The sequence below is a fragment of the Falco naumanni genome, chromosome 1, assembly GCF_017639655.2.
Source record: "Falco naumanni isolate bFalNau1 chromosome 1, bFalNau1.pat, whole genome shotgun sequence".
In the NCBI taxonomy this organism is placed as follows: domain Eukaryota; kingdom Metazoa; phylum Chordata; class Aves; order Falconiformes; family Falconidae; genus Falco; species Falco naumanni.
This window is the reverse complement of record NC_054054.1, coordinates 92765782-92791319: the sequence shown is the minus strand read 5'-3', so window position 1 is coordinate 92791319 and position 25538 is coordinate 92765782. Positions and strand designations below refer to the sequence as shown.

The 25538-nt window shown below is 43.2% G+C and overlaps 1 protein-coding gene across 6 annotated transcripts; it reads right to left on the bottom strand.

Moving 5' to 3' along the window:
* Positions 1 to 676: 676 nt before the first annotated feature.
* HORMAD2 (HORMA domain containing 2) lies at positions 677 to 25006 on the bottom strand. Of its 6 annotated transcripts, none has more exons than XM_040606995.1 (14): positions 24941 to 25006; positions 23752 to 23821; positions 22421 to 22580; positions 21460 to 21604; positions 20082 to 20145; positions 19006 to 19042; positions 17698 to 17718; positions 16938 to 16964; positions 15495 to 15562; positions 12406 to 12557; positions 11601 to 11854; positions 10646 to 10754; positions 9497 to 9558; positions 677 to 1318 (listed from the first exon to the last, which is right to left on the bottom strand). In XM_040606995.1, the coding sequence occupies exons 3-14, from the start codon at positions 22475 to 22477 to the stop codon at positions 1214 to 1216; spliced, it is 1101 nt and encodes a 366-aa protein (XP_040462929.1). In that variant the 5' UTR covers positions 22478 to 22580; positions 23752 to 23821; positions 24941 to 25006; the 3' UTR covers positions 677 to 1213. The 6 variants fall into 6 exon arrangements, with proteins under 6 accessions (XP_040462929.1, XP_040462938.1, XP_040462965.1 ...); XM_040607004.1 differs by having other exon boundaries at positions 22497 to 22580; XM_040607031.1 differs by lacking the exon at positions 17698 to 17718.
* Between the last annotated feature and the right edge of the window lie 532 nt (positions 25007 to 25538).

The window sequence follows — 25538 nt, the reverse complement described above, 5'->3', positions numbered from 1 at the left end:
TTTCTGTGGAGCAGTCTGACATACACCATGAAAAAACCACCTCACATCCACAACCACCGCCGCTCTTCAAGTCCTGTCTTGAAAAACCTTTGTTGCATCGCTGACATGTCAGGGACGCTGCTACACTACTGGGTGCATTACTCTGTTGTGCTCCCATGCTTTTATTTCCCCATCACTGTAACATTTGAACACTTCAGGCAATCAACATTACGTTGGGAAAAAGGTGCACTACATTTCCTTCTTAACTGTTTCATATCTTGGTATCTCTTTTGCGATGTATATAACGTAATGCAAAGGCTATCCCCTGAACACCTTTTATAAAACACCTAAGACCAACTAAGACCATTTTGCTCCTCCCACTCCAGCAATAGCCAGTAGGTCTTGACAGAGTGCCTGCCACGCAACCTACATGGCACAAAGCACAGCACTTTTGCTCGGAGGGGCACAGAATTTTTTCTTTTGTTGCTGTTGTTCTCCTTACCAGTATTTGCAACCACAAGGTACCTTTATCGAGGTTAGGTTTTAAATGCAGTGTATTGCAACATAATTTATATCACACAACTGTCTAAGCCCCTTGGTACATGGTGGGTTGCTGTTTTAGAAATAAGCTGATAATATAGTCATAGCAACACTACTTGCAGAGTCAGAAAAAAAAAAATCAGCACCAGCAGAAAAAGTGTATAGATTACTTTATCTCTGTATTCGATATAGATAAAAACCCTTCTTTGAAGAAAAAAAAAATCTATGCTCTGGAAACCGTAGATAGGACAACATTAAACACAGTCTAGTGAATCATGAGACTTGTTGCTTGCTGGCATTGATACCTTAAGAGAGTTCATCCTGGAACAGTGCCACGAATTATTGACAACGTATTGGCAAAGGACAGCCCAGCCACAGAGGAGGAAATCTAGCCAGTGGGAGGGGGCATGTGTGAGGGACAGACACAGAGAGAAGAAAACACACAGACACCATGGAATCATAAATCCTCAACTTTAGAACATCAAACAAGTGCTGTTGGTTGACACTGTCATGGCATGACATGTCACTGTCGTGACAATTATGGTGCTTGTTGACCCTTCTCAATCCAGAGTTTTCACTAGACAAATAAACATGCAGAAATACACGCAGTATGTGGAAGAACTAAATACTGGAAGAGAGTAAAGGTCTTTACTAGTCAGATGACAATGCAAACTCACACCTTCCAAAATGTGTGTCAGAATGAACATGATTTCCTGCCTTCCAGAAGCAGCTCCTCTGGTTCACTGACCTTCCTTTTCTTCTTGGGTCCTGTTACCTCTTCCTGGCTCATGCAGCTTATCTGTAAGAACCATCAGAAACAGTGATCATTCTCACAGTACAGGCTCCTGCTAGATGAGTCAAGAAACACAACTTCCCAAATTACAGTGTGTTTTCCTGGATCCTCTTGGGTTTCTTCAGTGTGATCCTGTTCTCCAGAAGAACAATTAGGCAAGGAATCAAAACTGGAATACTGGATGGAATTGGGTCTGTAAGATTTGTGAAAGCAACAGGTTCAGCTTCAGGGACAGAGAATGGTTTTGGTGGCACAAGGAATAGTATCCACCTCTCCACTGCTGACAGAAAATACCAGGAGCAAGGAGACCTTTGAGAAATATAATCACTTATAGGGCATAGCCTGTTTCAGCGACCTCAGGTAATCATAAAAGTTAGGTAAAAGAAGGGGGGGTACTTATATCAAATTTGCAGTCACTGGAAACAGCCTTTCAGAAGGAGACATAAAGTACCTCTGTTTGCACATCAGGGAATTTCAACACAAGTTGGCGGATCTCAGACTTCAAAGACTACTAGCAAGTCTGTGAAAAAAACCTAGGCAAAGCAAGCTTTTTTCCAAGAGGCTTAATCTCCCTCTAGAAAGACACAAACCTCCCTCAAAAATATTCAGAGGCCTACAAACCAAAAGGTTAAAAAACACGGGTAAATATATGCTATCATACAAATGGGTCATCAGTACAGGCAATTCAGACAGACCACAGAGAGGTGGACAGCCAGAGCAACAGTTGAAGTGTTGGCTGTGCCAAGTGACAGACTCGCTTATTCTCGTTATCACATAACATATTTATATTTTTACAATAATAATCTGGAGCTGCAGAGCGTAACGCATGTTGTTGCCCACCCAGAAGGGACAAAGCACACAGTCTGGCAATGTAACCTCTCTTGCTCTCACTGGATCTGAGCTGAAGGGACACACCACAGCATACTGCTTCACTTTTGCCTCCAAAAGAAAGTTCATTTGGATGAAAGTAAGGTGAACAAAGAGGAAAAAGAGTGCTAACTGAGCTCCTGCTCATAAACAGGAGTACCTTACTCCAGTTTCACCATAAAACATGGGGAACCCTGTAACTGAGGCAGGATAAACACAAGGAGTTAATACAGAGCTATTCCAGAATGCATCCTGGAGACAAGAACAAGGTCTCCAGATTACAAGATGTAGTCATCACAGAATTCCTCACTCACGTCATCAAGGCTTTCTATCTGACCTTGGTATGAGGCTTTGGTAATCTCTGCATAGCAATGGCCTTTCTAATGTGTGAAAGAATTCTGATTGTGGATTAACAGCAAAACAGTTTGAAACAATCTCACTTTGCCTCTCTATCATGTTTCAAATTGTTTTTCCACCCCTCTTCCCTCCTCTTCATTATGAGCAACACAATGTTGCTTAATGTAGAAAGTACAATATCCTTTCCAAAAAACCAGAGAAAACAAGAATCTGCCAAAGTGAGACGGGCAGGTTCTCCTTCATCCTGCACACTCAGGCTGACAAAACTGCCAATGCTGCCCAAGGCGTATTTGCTTGAGGAAAGAGCGATGAGTGGTTCTCTGTGTTACAGCTCCTGACCTGGTATCCAGCTGCTCAAATTGGCATTTTAGGCTGTTATTTACTTTGCTCTCCCTGGCATCGTTTTAACCTGCCTGCTTCCTTTTATGAAGTAAAGGGCCCAGAAGGGGGAAACACTGCATCCCAAAACTCTCCAGTGCTAACACAGCTGTAGGGTTTGTACCCTGTCCTGCTGGCCACACAATAAAGTAAAGCAATGATCCCCCGTCTCCTGGGCCCCAGTCACCTGAATAAGGCAGCTCTCCTGTTTTCACCTAAACCACATGAAGAGAGCATTTCTTCTATTGAGGAATGGATTTTCTGTAGCACAGACAACTACTCAGTAAAGTTTTTTCCCTTTTCTGCTCCTCCTAAATTTTCTGCATGGATAGGATCTTTTTGAGGTGGGAGAAATAGCCTCAACGAGCAGCTGCTCAAGCAGAGTCCACTGCAGCTCTCCCAGTTTTCCTCCCTTTTACCACTGGGAGCATGACCATCCTCTCCTTTACCACAGGGAGCATGACCACCTAACAGGAACCTGAGATTAGAAGAGTAAAAACATCTATGTACGCCATCAAGTGCTCTAGACAAGCACTATTCATCTATTGAATAAATCAAATGTCAACTACGTGATGTACTTCACCGAAGCCAGCATGTCCCATCCTGCCCAGCTACAAGTGCATGCAGGAACTCAGAGCAAGAAACAGACCCCATGTCCAACTTCCAGGTCCCATCCTTAATCAAACACTCAAGCATCTTCCCCAGAAATGCTGGTCTAAATGGGATTAAGTCAGATCCCACGTATGTTTATTTGACTTTAACCAGAAAGTAAACCTCTTAAAACGGTGTGGTGAAAAGCAGGAAATCCCTCCCATTGACTAAACATACAATCAAAGCCTCCAGAAGTTGATTAATTCTAATTTTTCCCATGTACTGGGATGCTTGACTTAGAATAACTAGTGGGAGAGCTTGCACTGTATGAATGTTGGGGTTTTGTCTTACACAACCACTGCAGGCCCTCGGCTCCACTGATAAGCCAGCTGCTATAAAAGCATGTAAGACAGGGCCCAGGCCCTCACATGCTTACCCTGCAAAGGGACCACGCTGACAACAGGACAGGTGGGACAAGTCCAGATCAAGTAGGAAAGACAGGAACAGATCTATGACCTCTTGAGCCCAAGGTGCAGTTCCAGGTCTAGATCACACCATGAACACACAGTGAGTTTGAATCTCCTGTTTTACAATACTGTACTACATGTAAAAAAGTAATATTTTGCCACAGAATTTTTCCGTAAATATACAGCTAACTTGTGAATCATACAAGTGTTACTAATATCTGGCAAAAAACTAACAGGACAGCTGCACATTGTCTGGAGAAGATATCAGGCTAAAAATAGATTAGACTTAGATTAAAGCCTTCCCAAGGCAGACTGGTGGATGAAACAGAATGAGCAGACCACAGTTACACTGCTATTCTTAGATAGAAAAAATCAGGACCTAGTTTTGTGCTCTGCAATTTTCAGTCCCCAGTGTCCCCACGTATTCCGGCAAAAAATTCCCAGCATAAATTGAAGCAAATTTACAGCTCTTCTGACATGTGCTTTGCTTCCCAAGGCATCCTATGTAGGAAAGCTAAAATTGCACAAGAGCATTCGACTGTGTCTCTCTTTGTCCCTGGCTTGCCACATGCTGAGGTTTGTTACTTGGCAAATTTTACATCCTCAGAAGAGTTCCCTTTGTCAGGGACATGGAGTGTTTAGTTTGGTACCTTGTAACTATCCTGACAATTTCAGAAGCATATTAATGTCAAAAGAAGTCCAGTTCCATCAAGCATGCTAGAAGAATAAGGACAGAGATCCAAGACTTAAATGTTGAAATAAGGCAAAACGATCCTCAGGTGTCAGGGCAATAAACAATATCTGCAGGGGATGTCTATCATCATCAGGAAACTTTAATCAGAGAAAGTCAGTGCCTGACGTATGCTGTGATTTCAGCTGCAGCTTACATTGACTCAATAGCACAGCAAATGTTTGCCACTTTCACAAATCAAGCCAGTGACTCTTTTAAATTGATCCCCTAGGAGTTGAGGCATCCCTGGTGAACAGCTACTTCTCTCTGGTTGAACGCAGTAATTCCCACCTACTCACTGACAGCTGGCTGCTCCACGCTCTCCAAGCACAGTAAAGATCAAGATATGTCATGGTGTCCAGTGAAAGGACAAGAGGAAATGGACACAAACTGAAATACAGGAAATTCCATTTAAACGTAAGAACAATCTGGTGGGGGTTTTTTACCGTGAGGGCAATCTAACACTGGCACAAGTCATCCAGGGAGGTTGTGGAGTCTCCACCATTGAAGATATTCAACACCTGACTGGACAAGTCATGAGAAACCTCCTCTACTTCAACCTGCTTTGAGCAGGAAGTTGGACATGATGATCTCCAGTTGGCCCTGCTGTTCTGTGAAGGCGGCACAGTGGTTAATCACCCAATGCAGGGCTCAGCACTGGTCTCTTATCAGTTCCCGGTAAAGCAATCCCACTGACATCAGTGGAATTAATCGTGATTTTCATCTGTGCGAATGGAGGAGAATCATGCTGGTTAGCATGAAAGCCAATTTATGCAGGTGGAAGAATGAAAGACACTCACTGTGGTGCTTCTGTGGAACCTTGCCACATTTTTGTCCCCAGGAAGCCATGCCAACACATCACTGACTACCACTAGTCCTCTTCCTTTTTCCATAGCTCACTGTTAAAATCTTTGACATTTAACGTAACTTCTTTTTCACGAACTGGAAGTCTCACAGGCCTACTCTGTACTTCACGTATCTTGTAGCATTTAAAGGAGTAATGAACATTTTTTTCCAGAGTGAAAAAAAATAAATAAAATTCTTCCAAAATACCTGCTGGGGAAAAAAAAAAATCATCAGTCTCTCTCCTCATAATCTCTTCCGGGGCTTTCAATCATACTATACACTGCCATGCAGGCCATTCCGATTGCCAGATCACAATCCAAAACGCCTCCCAAAACCAGCAGCCTTCCCCCATAAGATTACAGCATTGTAACCAAGGAGGCAAAGAGCAGCTGACACTCTTGCCTACTAGGCTGCTACCCAGCTTAGTCCCTCACGGGATACTAGATCTGTCCAATTTTAATTTATGCAGATTTCTCTAGAGGGTCTGGTTGCTAGCATGTATGTTATGAACATATGTAAAGGCAGCCAGCACGGAAGCATCATGTCTTCCCACGGATGTCCCTGGAGTAGCTGTCAGGGAATCTGAGGGCACAAAGGTTAAATCTCCCCAGATCTGCGGGGTGATGGGCCTCACCTCTGGACGAAGAGATCACTAGGAGACTGCTTCCTGCACACTAGACAGGGATAACTCATGCAAGGGATGAATGGCCCCAAGATACAGCTAAGGATCTGACGCGAATTAAGAGAAGCCAGGAATTTCCTGACCTCCCTGTCTCACTCCTCCCAGAATGGCCTGAGCTCACAGGAAGGAGAGAGGCAAGCTCATCTCTGCATCTTTCTCTCTTCATTGTTTGGGTCTGTGTAGCCTCAGCTGGTTTGGAGGAGAAAATGTTCTGGGAACTTCTCATCAGATACAGCTCTCTTGATAGACAGTTAGAGATAAACCTTTCTTTTTTTTTTTTCCTTTTCTGCAAAAGTTCAAGATAATGACATTGCCACAGAAAAATGCTTTCCTATTGCTCTGCAAATGGCAGGCTTCACCCTTCAACTGCTTTCTGTCATGGCAATTTTAAAAGTGGTTTGCCTGGGAAAAATCAGACAACAAAGGTCTTGATCTCCAAGCTGTTATTCTGCAATTATTCGTGCTGACCTTCACTTTCAGACAGAAGCTGTGTACAGCACAGAAGCTCAGCAAAGGCACAAGAGTCTCTGTCAGGGTAACCACAGCCCTGGGCACCAACAAGACACTGCTCACTGGCAAACACGACAGGTATTACTTGCAATGTGTCATCCATGAGACTGTGTTCACACTGGCTTCCATCACTGCCACAGTTCCTCAGAAAAAGAGGACATGGCCAGGTAGCCAAGTCTTCTGCATGAGGAGCAGCAGCTGGAGGCCAGACAGGCTACCCTCTGAGCTCTAAAACAGCACTGATTTACAACATTTAGGTATGAATCTCTCCCTAGACATCTAACTTGCAGACAGCTCCAGTTAAGAGAGCTAATCCGCATGGCAGAAGTATGCCTACAGCAGGCAGTGAATCGAAGTGCAGAGACCCCTGAGCTATCATTGATTGAAACTGGTATGTCCACACAATGCCAAGTGTCAACATACTTCCTCATGTCCCACAGCACCCTAGTAGCATAAGCATGGCCAGTCTAGCAGCATAAGCAGTGTCTGGCGCTAGCTAATGAAGCCAGAAACTTGGGAGGCAGAGCTGGCTTGTACTGTGCTGATACGGCCACACCACTTCCAGCTCTGGCGCAGGCTCGGTCAGGGGCGATTCAGGGCTCTCTGCACGGCTGCTTCGCTGTGCAGTGAGACTCTGCTCTAAGGACCACCCCAGAACTTCAGCCCACAGCTTCCTGATGGGAGATAAAAGCCTGCAGAGGCGTCCACATGGTCAGATTTTACTCATCTTCTAGTTCTGTTTCATTCCAAACTCATTCCACAGCAACATGTTTACTTACATGAAGACAAAGCTGACCAAAATCAATTTGCAGGACGAGAACATTAAAGGATTCACAAAAGGATAAAGGAGTATGCTGAAGAATTCAAGAAGTTATCTTAAGTTCAGTGCAGGACCCCATTCTCATCAGCAGATTTCTACAAGCTAAACCAACGGGCTCACACACTGAGCTAATTAAACTCTGAAATCTGGGAAAAAAACAAGTCACTTTGGAGACCTTATAGCTCTTCAAAGCAAAGACCTTCTCTGAACACACCTGACACTTGGAAAAGACTACTTCTTGACTGTACTGTAGTCTGGATAGCAACAAGATGTTCACATTCATAACCCAATAGTACTACTTCTACCCATCTTACCTATACTTGACCCTGTCCGATAATACCCAACTCAGACTTCCCATCCACCCAAGCTTGTCCTCATTTTTCAAGACAAACTTCACTCACCAGTTCGGCTTCCTGATTCAAGTGGAATACACAATGGTCATTTGTTTTAACCACTTCCCTCAGAAAAGAAGGGAAAGTCCCTCTCATATGGAAAATAGTGTCAAAGTTTTATTAGCACTGGCTTTACAATGACAATTTAAACTAGTGACTTGACTTTGTTTTTCCCTAAACCAACTGAAATATTAGCCAGCTTCTAAGCTATGATGGTTTGAAAAATAGTATCAAAGAAAGACATGAAAAAAACCCCTCTGCCATGCAGAATCTACCAGGCAGAGGGCTTGGGAGTTTTTTTTTATTTTTTTGTTTTAAGTCTTTGGAAGCATACAATGGATAAAGTGACTCTTCCATTTTTCAGCAACTAATACTGTTTCCACCACCTTCAGACACTCTCACTATTGCTACTGTATTCTAATGAAATTCACATGCTGCAAGGGAGAGGTGTCTGATGCTCTGATCACAAGTGATAGACCCAAAAGAATGGCAGAGCATGAATCTGTGGGGCAACCATGAGTTACAAACAAAAAAGGGTCCTGTTTTCACACAGACAACAGAATAAACGACGATCAGAAGTGAACTGGAGGATGTGACAAAAAAAAAAAATGTGGTTAGTTTGAAAAATACCAGCCTGTGCGCAGTTAATTCTAAGATTCAGTCAAGGCAAATACTTCACAGATGCCTTTTGAATGACATATTAAGTTGCTGTCTGGGTTAGACACCCCGGGATTCTTTTCAACAGAGGCGGGGAAAATTTTAGTAGCAATTTCCTACTCTCATTAACTTACTCTGTAAAGATTCAGTTTCTGAACATTCAAGCTCACATGATTTTCAACTAATTTGAATGTGAGGAGGATCAAGTGGCAAGTCTGGTGGTATTCAGAGATTTGCCCTGTCACTGAAAAAACCTCTGCGCAAGCCCATGAATTCAAGCTCTGATTCTGACTCAGGGTTTAGCCTGGGCAGCCTTCAGGATGGAATTAATTTCACATAACTCTACTTATCTACATGGCTGGTCTACCCTAGTTCTTTGGGTTGCCCAAACAACCACTGAAAAAGAGATCAGCACCTCCAGGGGAAAATTCTTCCTATCCTAGAGAGGGAAGTACCTGTGACTCACATGTGAGGATAGTCTGGAAGTCAGAAAGGAGAGGTGAAGACCATGTTAGGCAACAGACAAACACATCCTTCAAACCTAAAACGGGGTAGTGATTTCAGAACCTTAATCCAAAAACACACAGAGGCAAACCAGCCTGGCTGAGACATTTAGTCTGCACGTGTAATTCATGAGTGCCAACTCCAGAGAGCAGTACAAAATTCTTGTACTGGATGTATGAAATAAGCTGACCATGGAAAGTTTCTTTCCTAAATACTTCCAGTTCATGCTTATATCCCTATGCTCTACTACTTCGTAGCCTCTATGTATTTCGATACTGCACAATAAATTCACTAATGTTATGCCATCTCAGATGACTTAATGTTCCATGGCAATGAATTCTACTTTTCCTGGCATATCTTAAGAGACACTGAAATGTTCTCACCTGCTGAGATTTCCTTGAACAAGGCATCCTGCCTCTCTCCTTTATTCCCTTCTTCTTTCCACCTACAATCCAAACATCAAATCAAAATTAGCTCCGAAGTTAAGACACTATGTTTCACTGAAAAAAAATAATAATCCAGAAGCCTGACCAAACCACTGTAGCAAAATCCCTTGCCTGATCTGAAATTGTGTAACCTTTGCTCTCAGGCACTGCCAACACTGGCAGTTTATTCCTGGAAACAAAAGATTTCAGAATAAAGGGTGCATCTGAACATGCAACACATCAACTTGCAGCAGCTCCTATCAATTATACTTAAATTCAATTTTAACCTGGTTTTTAAGAAAACAAACTTATGCCTGCATATGTTCTGTCCAAGTGTGTGTTTGTTTGGGGAAGGAGCTGATCCTGGACTCAGAAGTATTGACCTTATTAGATAGTTTCAACAAAATTTGACGGAGGTTCCCAAAGCACCTCAGTTTCATGAAGACAGGCAATGGTTAGAGGAGGAAGATCCTCTTAATATCCCCAGAGTGGAAAAGGTGGCAGTACGAGTTCACCCTTTATTAGTCATTGGACAATCTGCAGGAGAAAGACCTGAAAAGGTGATTTCATAGGCAGGCAAGCTTCTTTATTCCACTGCCTGGGGATCTCAGGAATGCTATTTACCATTTTGTCACTAGATGGTATTGTTCCACAGGCTATATCTGAGAGCCTCAAAGGTCAAATACAGCATGGTATATCAGAAGCTAGGTTGATTGAAGGGAGAGAAAAGGCTTTTTTTTCATGTATGTTTTCATATATGGAAGTCATTAGCAAAATCAAATTGTAACAGCTAGAGGAAATGAGTTTTGGTGAAAACGTAGATAACGTAACTCAGTATTGATGAACTGTGCATTTCCTCCGTATCTGAAAAAAAAAAATGTTGAGATAAAGTGGTGGAAAGATATTGATAAAAAAATGAACATTTCTGTCAACCAACCAAGCATATGCAAGTCCTTTATTGTAGTTCAGTCAATCTGATGTGACACAAAATTCAAATAGCTTGACAAACTCTGTTCATTCATTTCAAAGTAAGTGAGAAAACCTAAATATTATGCTAGGATACAGCCATGAGCACAAGCTCCTTCAGTTTTGAAACTGGGTGTTTACCTGTATTTTGAAGGCAAAAAGAAGATGCTTCCGTCTCCCAGCCTGGATGGGTGTCCCTTTTGTCTTCTTCAAGCTTACTTGAATCTGCTCTGACAGACAGAGGGTGATTCTGTAAAGCAAATAATGTTTTTTCTTAACGGCATAACCTAAAAAATATGCCCAGGTAGCAAAGCCATGAACCCAGCACTAATAGGGATGAGAATTTTAGAGCTCCTCAGTGTTAAGGCCCTCCTTCTCCAAAGCCTACAGATGTTTCAAGACAGAAATTTTCTAATACAGAATTCCAACTTTCTTGTCTTCAGAAGTTAGTTATTTTGGGGTTTATTCCCTGGCATTGACTACCTAAAATTAAATTGTGAAGTCTGAGCTACCAGTCCAAGCTGCCCCTTCTGTCATTTTGGAGAGAGGCGCCACCAGAGGACCATTCATTTCAGCCTCCCTTTGTGTCAAAGGAAATCATCTGGCTTACCTGCTAAAGATGCCTCCTCCTCCACTTAGTGCAGAGGGGGGCCTGGAGAAATCAGACGCCACACACAACTTTCAGATGTCTAGAGTTAAGTGGAAGGAATCCCACATAACCACGCAGTGGAACATGGCTTAGTCCTGAGAAATGCCAAGCAGAAATTCAAAACCATTTGCAATTTTCTCCATTTTGTGCACATCTGTGTCTAAGTGTGCGTGTGTGCACACACACACGTGTTAGATGTCTCTGTACAATCACTGCCCTCTTCTGGGAGAGCACACTAGACTCAGTAAATCAGTGGATATGCTGGAATGAATTCACTTTATGACTGTGGACTTCTAGCCTCAGCATTCAATCCACTGTAGCACTGCTGCCCATCACAAGCTGAACCCCTTATTAAACTAGGATTCTGAGAAAATGTTTCTTTTAAGGAGAGTGTTGCTAGATAGATGTCTCTCCTCCAGCAAGAACTGAATAGAGCGATTTCTATACCTTTGTGCTCTCCTCCTCTTCCTCTTCATCACAGTCTAACCCTTGATGGGAGATCTCAGTAGGGCCATTCTTCTGGATCAGGTTGCTTTCGACTGTCCCCATTCTTTTCTTTTCAGTTGTCACTCTCACTTTCATGAGGTGGAAGCCGGTGGAGACTGATCCTATGCTCAGGTTGACAGGATCGCCATCAAAAAACAGGTCACCAGAGCTGTCATCTTCCTTAAAGCCAGGGGGCTGGTAATCTTTGGGAGTTACTATACAGGGAGAAAGAACCCATTGATGTCAGAGAAATCAAGTTCCATCTCTCCTTAATCTGAGTTATGAAGAAAAAGCATATACCAGCCTCAAGTAACAACATCAACTACTAAAAGGAAGAAGGGAGAGAATGCAAAGGGGAAAATGAGCTGAAATAAGTTGAGCAAATATTATTAGGAGCTCAAAAAACCAATGACTTTAGGATGTGGAGATACCATTAATATGCTTAACTTTCTGCAGCAGAACCTGACATTGCTTGTTCCTTAAAAAAAACAAAACAAAACAAAAACACAGTGAAGGAGAAGGATGTCTCTTTTTCACACTGCATGGCTATACTTCTTACATGGACGTTCAAACCTTTCTTAAAAAGCATCTGCCATCCCTGTGTGTCACAAGGCTTTACTACATTTTACACCATTTTGCACTGTTATCAGCTAAGAGCTTCTACCATTTCACCCTTCTATGCTTTATTTACTTTACAGGGACTCACGATTACTATAGAAACTGATGGAAAGGGAATTCCTCAGAGCACACACTGTTCTCTACCTACCGTCATTGTAGTAGAGGAGTTTCATGGTCAGGATAATGTCATTGGGAAGCGGCCCAAGGTTTTGCATTAACAGGTAAAGTTTACAGATCAGGAGCCTGCTGGCCTGTTTAACGTCCTCACTGCACACCCCATTCATAAAGTTCATTTGGTTGCTACAGTCGGAAGAAGAATAACAGATTTGTTTTCCTCAGTCATGAATATTCACGATCTAATTACAAATACAGAGCACCCACTGACTTGTCTGAAACCACCAGTGACAAAGCTACAATGCCTTTATGTCATTTCCAGATAAACAGGGAAGTGAAACAGACTCCAGGGATGGGGTGGCATCAGCAAAACAACAGCTCACAACTAAGAGTCATGGCATTTACATTTGAACAGACTTTGTAGCTGGGGCAATGGACCCCATTATACAAATGTCATGACTCACTTGTTTGAACATGATTAAATTGGATCAAAGGACCATAAAACAAGTGCCTTTCACCTTAGCAATTTCAGGAATGAGAAGAATGAGGTGAGAATCCCATATAAAGCCGATTCATCATAGGGGTTATTTTCAGGTCCATTTTGCAGTTTGAAGAGAAGTGAATTGCACGTTCTCACTTCAACACTATGTATGAAAAACTAGCTCAGAAGCACATTTTTCAAAAGTGACTAAGGGGCATTCCTCTTACCTCCTTCACCGGTCCAAATGTCAGCTGGCTAGTCTAAGCAAGCAGTCTAGACTGACATAAACGTGTAACACAAGTGGGATAAATTCCCCTCTGGAGGAGTTTGTTGCTCTTGACTACAGAGGTAGATGACATGAGCAATTTAGATCAGCCAGCTAACTTTAGACTGTTGAAGACGGACTAGATGAATCACTACGTGATTAAGGAACTTAAACTTCCTTAACTTTGAATGAGAAAGGGTCATTAAAAAAACACAGCTTCTTCCTTATGTCTTTGGAAGACCCCCTGGCAGGTGGATGACACTATATACAGGCTGGATGGTGCCTAACACAATCATCCCAAATGCTTCAAAGCAGTAGGCAACCTAAGAGAGCAGAGAGGATCCCAGGGCTGAATTGGACTGACTAAAGTGCTGGAAGGAACAGCTTAGTTAAGACTGATTTCCCCTTCCAATTGAAGCTTCCTGGCTCATGAAAATGGAGTGGCAGTTGAACAGCTTGACTTTCTAGGGTATGCAGGGTATGGTTTGATAGGCTCCAAACTGCCAACAGCAGAACTCTGTCCTGAGCACACTGTGCTATTAGATGAAATCCTGTATGTTCAGAAATGTACATCAAGCAAGAGGATAAGTGCTGGCAATGCCTAAGCTGGAATAAAGAGAAGGCAGGCCTTCTCTTACACATCACCTTTACAGCTCTTGGAATTAGCACAATAGAAATTATAAGGGGAAAAAATATAAGAAAAAAGGAAAAAAAAAAAAAAAAGGAGAGAGATGAGACTTCCATAGGAATTAACAGGCCAATAAAATGGCTCAATATGGGAATAACATTGTGAGTTCGATGCAGTAGAATCAAAAGGTAGAATCTGAGGAACTGAACCTCTCTGAAGGACTGGGATCCATGGCAAGGAACTCCTCCAAAATCCATCTAAAATAAGGCAGAGACCATTTAGGAGAAAGTTTTCCTTTACCCCTCAGATACGATGATGCAGATTCACACATCTCTCATGGAATGATTAACTCAGAGTTTGCATATAACAATAAATGTTGCAGGTGCATAAAAGCAGTGTTATCAGCTGAAGGAGCTGATAGCAAAGATGACATAAGATTCTGATCAGTGCCAGAATGTCAGTTTACCAGTGACTGCAGGTACACACATGATCCTGCAATAGCAGGGTCAGTCACTGAGGAAACAGAACAGAGCCCAGGAATTTGATGCCAAGGGCTTTGAAGCCTCAGAACAGTAATGAGACTTCGATGGAGCAGATATAAACACAACAAGATTACTTAGCCTCCCCCTGGCCTGCACAATGGAGACACCAAGGGATGCCGAGTTCCGTTTGGGGACTGTTTTAATTTCTAGGAATAATGACCGGTCTGAGTAAGGCTTATTAAAAATCCAAAGAACCCAAGAGCCATCCATCATCTTTCAAATGCCAAAGGTCTCCTCTTCCCCTCAGTGTAGTGGGGACAACTGACAGCAGCTTCAGAGCAGAAACAGAGCGTACTGTCAACAGGACACTGCAGACTCAGAAGTAGTTCAAATTTACCCAACAGAAAATCATTTTGTCACGTACTGCAAGCCATTTGGAAGTATTTAGAGAAAGAGCAGCAAATGGCACACTACAGGAGCATTGTGGAGGAGTTTCCTGAGGAGCATACAAGACAGCAGAGCTCTCCTGCTGTACAGGCAGGTTCCAAGGCCCAAAGATCCATCTTTCACCAATGGCAACTGCAGAAGCAAACTAAGAACGGGTTCATTTTTCTTTGCTTTGGTTATAGCCAACGGCCTTTGATAGTTATTTATTTTAAACTAGACAGGATTATGGCCTGCTAAACACAGCTCAAAAAATATCTAACAGACAGAGCGAGCCAAAAAGATGCAAAAAGCTGCGGCTTCCTGCCACACATTTTTCAGCACCAAGTCAGGCATCATCAGCGAAAGTTCTCTCAGGTCACCCACGCAAGGCTGCTCAAGCAGAATACACGTATGCAAATGCCCTAGGAAAAAAAATCCTGGGTGCAGGATCATGGTGAAAGGGATCAAACCTGAAAAAGCTTCATCTGAAAGCACAAGGCTGTTCTTGTGAAAGTGGAAGAACACTCGTTATTAGTTGAGCCAGCAGCAATCTCAACAACTGCACTGGCTTCTGCATTGCTTCCCTGATTAGGACCATTTCTATACATTGTCCTTAACTCAATTCTGGTGTACTTTAAGTGCCTCACTGTGCTACATAACAGCATTTGTACTCATTAGCTCAGCAGTTCATATCCTGTAGGGTGAATATCCTCAACTCTGATGATATTTACAGCTGCTTAGCGACTCAGACATACTCTATTCACCAAGTGCAGTTTCTTCTTATTGCTTGAGGAACACAGTTTTCACAATGTAATTCTGAGAAATAAACCCAAACCATTACCTGATGATGTCCATCTGGGGCACCTCCTTTTTGTACTTGAACTTGAATTGATACACTTCAGTCACTGTCTAGAGATTTAACAAGAGTGGGGAAAGAAAATGGGTCTCTTTCAGTAACAAGTGTAAAGATGTGCACTGAACTTCACAGTGTCCTTTCACAGCTCTATGCCAAAGCACAGCATTAATTTAATGACATAATAACAGCTTTAACTCTATTATTACTTGCATGGGATTTGGCAAATTTTCTTAACAACTACATCTTACCTAGCACTGAAAGAATCTCAAAAAAAAAAAAAAAAAAAAAAAGGACTTCCTGCTTCCTCCTTCTACTTCCTCTGTGGGCCTGACTCCCCAGCCTAAATCTCTAACAGGCACTGGGGCCAGCCAACCATTACAATGTATGTGCAGCCTCCTTTACAAAAAGGAAAAATGTGAGGCTTCATGGATGATGCAGTGTCACAAGGAAGCCTGGCCCAGTGTTCTACATGGAGGCAAGGGCCTGAAGGACTCTTCCTACTAGGAAATACAAACAGTACTTCATGGGAAAAAGTTGTTGAATCTTCCTGGTCTCAGTTTTCCGAGGGAGATAAAAAAACTAGGTGATTTTCCATTGAAAAGGAAAGGCTCTGCTGTGATTTTAGAGAATAAAATAATTAGGAAGAACAGACAACTTCACCACAAGAGAAATGATCTATTGTAGTCCAATTCCATGCCTACAATTCACTTTTTCCAGAGACAATGAAGTCGATTAGTAGGAGCTTAGCTGAACCCTTAAATCTGAGTCTTCCTTACCCAGGCTTTTTACAGACTAAACTCTTGCTCCCTCCCCAGATACTGAGGTGCGACACAGCAGAACTGTAATCAGGTGAGCAAAGATTCTGCTGCCATTCTCTGCACCTGCTCTGTGAGGATGCAGAACCTCACTTACATATCACACTACCCAGTCTCAGTCCGTCTCCACCAGCTAGATGTAGACAAAAGAGAAACACAACAGAGAACACTGAAAGGATAAGGACAGGCACTATGCAACACATAGATACCAGGTATCAAGTGAGTCATAATTTCTGTCCTAAATATCTCTGCATGAAAAAACAACTCTCTTTTCAACACTGCTGTTAAAAAGATGGTTTGTAAAATAATTATTTTGAGCTTCCCATTTCTACTCTTCGGGAAAGAAAAACAAAATTGCGAACATGCCCATTAGTTGCCTGTTAACAGCCCTGCCTGAGGCCCTAGGTGGGCCCGCAGCCTAGTGCCTGGTAGGAGCGTTTGATCACAATCCAGCTCACTGAGCTGTCATTCTTGAGTGAAGGCAGAAGAAGAGAAACAGGGTCACCAAGCAGCTATGTCAGGGTAGAATTTAAGCCTGCAAGTCCTGTCTGAATACAAATCTACTCACCCATGCCTTCAGTTGCCTCAAAGATTAATTAAGACTCTTTCTTACCTCCGGTTCCTTGGGATCGGTGTAAATCTGCATAAGAAAGCACAGTGAGGGCATTCTCCCCTTGGATAACTTGAACCAGTGAAAAGTGACTAAATGATATTTTCATTTTACAGCAGAGATTATACTATCTTTAGCATGGGATCTGAGAAAGGAATGGCTGAGAAACACTCTTCCTCTATCAGCAGTCAATGCTTACCACTTCAAAGACAGGTAGGAGACACTCATCTGTGTAATTGTGGAGGAATGAGGTTAATTCCCATTCCAACCTTCACAGGCAACTGTTGATGCCTGAGATTTAACTAGTGAGATTATGCACAGAATAGATGCATAGCATAGCTCTTGGTGCTCTACAAAGGACCAGGCAAAGGACTTGCTATTTAACCACCAGTGTGTGGTTTCTTCAGGATCAGATTAATAAGGAGGACTCTTCTGCAGGGGGAAATGGGAGAACACACAGCAGCTTCCAAGAGTGGAGGCAAAAGTTTAAAGGAAGCAATGATATGAAGCATGTGAAAGCACTTCTAGGAGTTCAAGGATGCATGTAAGGCCTCAGTGAGAAGCCTGACATACCCAGAAAAACATTCCCACGCAGCCTAGGAAGTTCATATTTACCATATTTAAGAAAGGTCACTGCTCTATTAAAAACCACATACATTTTTACTTCCCCTAAAAAAAGGCACAAATGGGTTGACACAACCTTGATTCCATATTTCTTTCAAGTAGGGTGGGGAAGAAAAACGCCTTGTATTCGTTTACTTACTGCGAGAACAGCACTGTGTAACTAAGAAGGGAAAACCAAAACAAAACACAAAATCAAAATCTAACCTTAGCGGGCAAGGAAAAGACAGACCTATCACAATCTACTGCCTACATACAGTGAAGGAACAGATACATTCAACGAGCTGAGTTCAAAACCTTCATGCAGATCGTTCATAGCACAGCATCAGCAACACCTAGTGGCCAGTTTGCTTGGCTTTACTTGCAATTTCCCAATAAAACAACTGCACGCTCAGACTTCTCTCTTGGGACTCTTTCTAAACAAATCTCCAAAGGCTATGCTGATTTAACACTCTTTTACAAGAGCACCCATCGCTACTGAAGACTAGTATTTGCTATCTGCTATGAAACTCCCAAAAGGTACTTAATTTATCCTTTAGCAAAAGAATGTACATGGGGCTACTCTCGAAAACAATCCTAGAACATGGATTAAATATCTACGGTTTTTCCTTAAACCTTGCCAAATAAAAATTAATTTATGTCTCCCATAAATAGCAGAGGACTAAATACCTCCTAGAGCTGTCAGCCAGCAATAAATTCACAACATTTTGAATTATCTTATGCACAGTGACAGTTGTACTGATGTATAAGAGCCCATCTGATCATCAGCACTGAAACTAACACCACTTCATTTGATCTAGATGAGAGTTGGTTTGATGAACAGTGCTGACAGAGATGACAACACTTGGTGCTTTTTGCTGTGCAGAGCAGTTTTTACGTGAGAATCAGCAAGGAATTTGATTACTTATATAGCCGATTTTGTACCGGAACCAGTTACATACCCTACTTGATGAGTTACTTTCCAAAAAAGGTAATAAATTCTGAACCCAAGAGAAAAGGCAGGAGGGTTAGAGAAGATGAGAAGAAGGGTAAATACATGGGGAAAGGAGATGGAGGAAAACAGAAGCACAGAAGAACCTCTCTCAAGGAAACAGGCACAGAGATCAAGAACCCAGTTTTGACTGGCAGTGTCTCTATCCAGACCTTAGAGAATGCAAACATAGAACACAGAACTACGGGAAATCCATTTCAGGCTGTAAATTAGTTCACACACCATGCACAAGCAAGCCTAGAGAGCAACAGCAGTTATTATTTGGGCTCAAGGAATAAAATCCCAAATCTCACATGTATATATACTCAGGGAAGGCTCTTCCCCCTATCCCACAGCTGTAAATGTGTGGTGTGTGCAAGCAAGATCACTACAAAAATACAAAGCAGGAATTGAAGGATAGCTTTGTCCATATTTTATGAAGAAATAGGAAGCTTCATTAAAAAACATGAAAAAACTTACATACTTCTTCTCCAAAGCATCAAAACAACCTTGAATCCTGTCAGGCAAAAAAACCATGTTAATACTAACCAGCAATATTTTATCTCCTGATCTGTAAACACACACTCATTAGATGCAGTTTAAAGTGCTTTTTTTTTTTTTTTTTTTTTTTTTTTTTTTTTTTAATTAAGACAACACAGCTAGCAACATTCTGGGCTTGTAAAGTCCTTTTCAGGTCAATCATCATAAAGGCACTGCCCTCCTTCTGCATTTGTGCATTGTTTATACTTCTAGGGCCATATCCTGTCAGCCTAAAGCCCACTTAAATCCCGACAAAGACAAGGATTTGAGGCCTGAGGCTGGCTCCAGTGGCTCTCTACTCAGTGCTCTATTCTAGCTCCCCAGCTTGATCTCCGATGGCTCTTTTCCCATTGGCCTTGTACAGAACTTGCCTAAAACTTCAATCTGAATGTAGCCTGACGTGTCCAGTCTTGTAAACTGTTATCTCATGCATAGTTTATAGCTATGGATTTTCTCAAAGTAAGGCGTATTATTTGAGGTAGTAACGGTCAGATATTTACTTTTTGAGTCAAAGGATGTGCAGCAAAGTATCTCCCTAGCAGATCAAAGTCAGACTCTTTGCTTGTTGGGAACATGCCAACTCTGAAATACATCCTGAAAGAAGCTGTAGGGTACTCAGACACACAATATCCAGGGAAATAAAATATTGTACATACTAAAAAACAAGCTACAAGTATCCCTATAAAAGTGAAACTAGACAAGACTAAACAACAACAGAATCAATCTTATGATTTTCTTTACCCTCTCTCCGTACCTATGCTGCCTGTGTATGCTCTGGGGCCTGACCATGACCTCACTACAGTCAACACTTCAACAGACCTTTAACTCACATGATCTTGGTCAGCTAATTCTGTCTTGCTTACGCAGAGGGCCAAGCACACATGCTGCAGCAGGGGGAGTTGCACTGGCACAGTTGGTAGTGCTACTGAGCACAATATTTCAGGAAGAAGAATGTGAGGGGTAGATGTCGTGCTATTCAGCACAATCTTGTCTTAGTTTCACTGTTACTCACTTACCACTTGACTATCTGCAACGATCCCAGACAGCTTTTATCTTCTCGGAGAATTTTTAGACAGAGGTCTGCAAAACCAGATTTAGCACACAGTTACAATCCTTATCACAGCTGTTGGGCAAACACTGAAACTAACCCTTCCTTTTTTGGATAAAATGCTTTATCTGGAGGTCCTTCCTGAGCAGAAGTCTTGGTTTTCCACTGAGTCTCAGGTGGGCCGATAAAAGTTTATTGTTGTGTTTTCAAATGTCAAAACTTTCTTCAGATACTCTGGGTTCTCCCAGAAAAGTGCTAGTTATGGCTTAATTTCAAAACACCAGCAGCTGCCATCCTCTACTCCTTCCTTTTCTCCACTCCCATCTATTCCACCATTCTCTAACAACACCTTTACTTCTGCATTCAGACCTCACCAACATGCGTATGAGGCAAATGACTGTGCTGAGAATAAACTACTTCTGTTAAGCTTTTCCACACAGCCCCTTCTACCTTTGTTTTCAGGTGTTCAGAATGGCAAGAGGAAACCTGTCCTGCAAATGACAGGATTCAGCCAAGGAGCCCTCAAAGGTGTGAGCAGGACAGATGTTAACATCCTTGATCAAAAAGGCACTTGAAAGACCTGATATTTGATTACAAAGACTAGTGGCTTTTCAGGGTTAGGTGATCAAGAGCCAATTTGGGATTTCCTGTGCCCTCAACCAAGTCCACAAAGTGCATGTGACCAATGTTTCAGGACAACTAACTACATAAGTAAAATGTGGAAACTGGTTGGAATGCATGGAGATATTTCACACCCTACTAACAAATCTCAAATGAACACAAAGATGTTGATGCATCATTAATTCTTGTGATTCTATGACAAGACTTTGGTTCTTAAAGTTCCTTTTTTTCTTAAAGTTCTGATTCCCAAAGCACATGTGGTCATGTGAGAACATTTTCACAGGAAAAAAAGCCCAAAACAATAAAACAAACAAACAAATCTGCTTTCAGTCTCGCAAGGAAAGCTGACAATGTGAACCTCAAGGGCTCAAAAATTCAAAGAAAAATAAACCGCATCAACCAGAGTTAATTTTTTAAAACTTGCTGATTTTTAAGTCACTCCCCTAACTCTGAGACCTGATTCACATGGCTGGCAATGCCAAGGCATGGATATAAACCAAAAGAAACACTAACAGAAAAGGCATGAGTTGCCAGTAGCTCTAGGTTGTTCATGTTCTCTATCTACCTGATGCAGCAGCACTGCCTGCATCCAGACTTGAGAAGGCCTGTTAGCTAACTTTCTAATAAAGTGAACCTATATGTATATGAGCAGCTGGAAGCTAACATGTAGAACAGATTATACCTCAAATATGCCAAGTAGAAATAAGAACTCCATAAAGTGTTACCTTCTAAATAGCGAGTTGCATAAGCCCTCTCTGGGAACAGCCCTCTCATGTATGTTATACAGGATACAGAGGTGGCCAGAAGTTTTTTCACCAGCACCACAGACTGCTGCTCAGTAGCAATTGTGTTGGGGAACACCACTGATTCCTGAAATAAAAGGGCAAAGCCAAAAATAAGGGCAAAGCCAAAAATAGCACCACTTTAGTGTAACACAGGGATTGTATTTAGAAACAACTTTCAGCAGGCAGAAAAAGAAGGTAACTTAGAAATGTAGTTGTAATGTTTCTCTAGTCTTCAAACTACACAGGGAAGACTCATGTGTACCGTGGGTGGGATTAAATGTTTTAAGGAGAGTTATCAATAGATCTGACATGATTTATTCCGATGCGGACTGCACTGATCAGCAATTCCCTCCCCTTCTATCACAGCTGAACGTTCCCATCCTCTCCCCTGCACCAATGCTGACACTTAACAGACAACCACCCCTAAAAAAAACCCAAAACTTTATAGTTTGATGCCAGATTAGCTCAACAGAGCTAACTGTGGAGTGAAACATGTGCCAGTGCTGCTGTGGCATTCACTGCTGTACCGAAGCTTACTGCCTGCCACAGCTTTTTTTGAGATCTGACAGCTGATGCCTTTGAGCCTGTCAACACTGTATGTAGACCTAGTTTTCAGAGTGATTTTAATGCAGAGTTGTGAACAGGGCAAGTCTACAGTTGGAGCTAATGTAAATACTAAACACTGTGTGATTTTAACATGAACAATCTCAGTGGAAAGTATACTAAATTTAATTCCTCTATAAGTCCGTTGCTTTTCTTCCTGCTAATAAGGCTCTGCGCACACCTAATAAGCCTACATTTATTTAGTCAAACATGTCAAAGCCCCATGCTGTATCTTCCTAGACTTACTAAATGGGAAATAATCCATCTAAGAACAGCAGACAACAAAAAGTGTTCTCACCTCACCAGGCACTGACAGGCCAAGTCCAAAACTGAGAGCCAAGACTGTCAGTACCATCACATTTCAAGGTTTTTACCTTAGAGGACTTAGTCTTTTGCCCAGTCCGTAAAAGCTGATGAGTAGCCATCCTATGTTTCAAAGACCTGCCTTCCACTTGTAACTAAAACCGGAAAAAAAGAAGATATGAGACACTTGGAAAATACACAGTCACTGATATTTTTCATTTTCCTTAAACTAAGAACAAGATTCTTCAGCTTCTTCTGATTTGAAAGCTAACTGCCAGCCAGGACAGTTAAAGCGAAGCAAACCAAGGATACTCCACAGCACTGTCTGGGAGCCTGCAGAGCAAGAAAACTCCCTATTCGCTGTGAACGATCAATAGTATTTGAAATTCAGGGCCACAACTGTACCTGGTGTCAGCTGGTGCCACTTCAAAATGCATTTCTCATATTCCAAACCACAAATGTTAATTCCTACAACCATTTAAAAGTGCGAAGGGGGAATGTAAAAGAACTGGAAGTCTGCCAATAGCAGCCAATATTTTAGCAAGGGTAAGCAGGAAACGCACTAACATCAATCTCAGTCAGAAGAAAGGAACGATTCTTCTGGGACACCTTGAAAGGGGAAGAAAAAAGAAAAAAAGAAAAGAAAAAAAGAGAAGTCCACACTGTTTCAATGAAAGCAGGCCCTGTTAGACAAGCCTGGATTAAAGAGGAAAATATTCTTTTTACAAGAATGGAAAGCTGATTGATAAAGGCAATAATGTGGACATTACATGTTTCCCACTTTGGTGAGGTGCTTGATTTAGCACTGTCTGACATCTTGATTAAAAACTTCCATTAGATGGAATTAACAAGGCATGTATTAACTGGTTTGAAAAATGGCTTGCTGGGAGATCTCAACATGTAGTTGCTAATGGGGAGACGTTAATAAAAGAAACCACCACAAACAGATCCCCAGAGAGGCATTGCCTCGTCCACAGCTAGTCAATATTTCTATTAACAATTAAAATAATAGCATAAACATAAACACAGTGGGCTGATTTAAATTGTGACCTAATGCAGTAAGCAGCAGGCTTTTATCAACACAGTTGATCTCATCTTGTTCTGCATTTGTACCTTTTCAGCTTTTTTCCATGAAAGCCTCATTTCCATTTGTTGGCAGTCATTAAGACATGTTGATTGGAACATGCTGACAGCTTTTATGCTAAATTTAGCACTTCATTTAGTAATGAGGACAGATTACAGCTATAAAACTATATTTAAACAAATATACACCTGCAAAATTTTTAATACATTAAATACTTTAGGAAAGTATTTTTTTTTACTCACGATTGGCTAAGCACTGCAAACAGGACTAGCATGTGATGAAAGCAGACAAAGGTGTTGTTCCAGTGTGAGGCTATTAGAATTAAATAAAGCTGATTTAAGCAAGCCAAAGAGGTAGGAAAACACGTTTTCTACAACATAGTACACCTGTAACTGATTCAGACTGAGCTTATCTAGCCTGACCCGGCTGCTTTGGGTTGGGGTATCCACCATGGCTTCAGCATTGCCATCTTGCCTTGGCCCAACCTCTGCTTGCTCCTGGCCTTTCAGAGAAAGAAAATGGCCCTCGGCCCTCTGCTGCCCACCCCCACTTTGTCACCGGTTATCTGGGAATCAGCAGCAACCGGGAACCCCCGAATTCCCACTCCAGGACCCCTGCGGGCTTTGCCCCCTCAGCCCCGTGCCCGCACACTGCCTGCCCCTCACGTCCCACTCGGGGAGCTGTGAGGCTGCAGCAGGGCCTGCACGGGCAGCCATGGCTCCCAGGGGAGCTTTTCAAGTTTGTTTTTTTTTTTTTCCTTTGTTGGTTTTTTTTTTGTTTGTTTGGGTTGGGTTGGTTGGTTGGTTTTTTCTTTTGGTTCTTTTTTTTTCCCTTGAGGTGAAGCTCAGGCCCCCACCCGCGGGCATGTCCCTTCCCTCACCCGGTGAATGCCACCATGCTGAGGGCAGGGGGTCCCCTGACAGGAGGGGAGGATCCCCTGAAGGAAGGGTAGTCCCCTGAGGCTGGGAGGGCCCTTAGGGGTGGGGAGGGTCCCCAGAGGCCGAGGGGTCCCCTGAGGTACAGGGGGTGTCCCCTGAGGCTGGGTGGGGGGGGCCTGAGGGGTGGGGAGGGTTCCCTGAGGGAGGGGAGTCCCCTGAGGCTAGAGGGGGGTCCCTGAGGCCAGGGGGGCCCCTGAGGGGAGGTCACCTGAGGCCACGGGGGTCCCCAGAGGCCGAGGAGAGGGTTCCCTGAGGGCAAAAGGGCTCCGGAGGCTGGGGTGCCCCCTAAGGCCGAGGGGTCCCCTGAGGCCCGGGGGGGTCCCCTGAGGGGAGACCCCCCGAGGTGCTGGGGGTGTCCCCTGAGGCCCGGAGAGGGTCCCCTGAGGGGAGGGTAAGGTCCCCAGAGGCCGGGGGGAGGGTTGCCTGAGGCGCGGGGTCCCCCCTGAGGCGCGACCCCGGCTCCCCCCGCGGCCGGCCCGGGCGGTTCCAGTACCTGCGCGCCAGCCCCGGCCCCGCGGGCTCCCCCGGCCGCCTGGGCTGGCCTGGGCGCGGCGCTGGGGGCGGGCGGGGGGCGGTGGCCCGGCCCAGCCCGGCGGCGCTCTGAGGCGGAGGCCCCGCCGCCGCCGCCCCCGCCATGTTTCCGGAGCCTGCCCAGGCCGGGCTGGGCGGTTTCGTGCTGCACCTCACGGATAGGTGACCCCGGGGAAGAAAGAACGGCAAGGCCGTGGCGGCGTGGGTGGTGTCATACTTGTTTAAAATCGTTTTAAAGTGAAATACTGTTTTTATTAGTAACATACCAGCCCAAATTAGGTGCAGGTGTTACATTGCTCAAAGCCTTGAAGACACATTCTCCTCCGAGTGTTCTAGTACTTCCCTAGGGAAAGGGGGAGCCTTAATACCGTCCCAACACATTAAAAGCGTCAGGGACTTCACAAGAAACATGATTTTGGAGCCAGTGTCACAACCTAGGCAAGGAGGATGGATTCTCTGTCTCCTCAGTAAACTTAGTGTACAGAATAACCTGCCTAGACCATTTCTTCCCGTTTCCAGGCATTTTGTTATCCTTCAGATGAAGAAACTTGTTTTTTCCT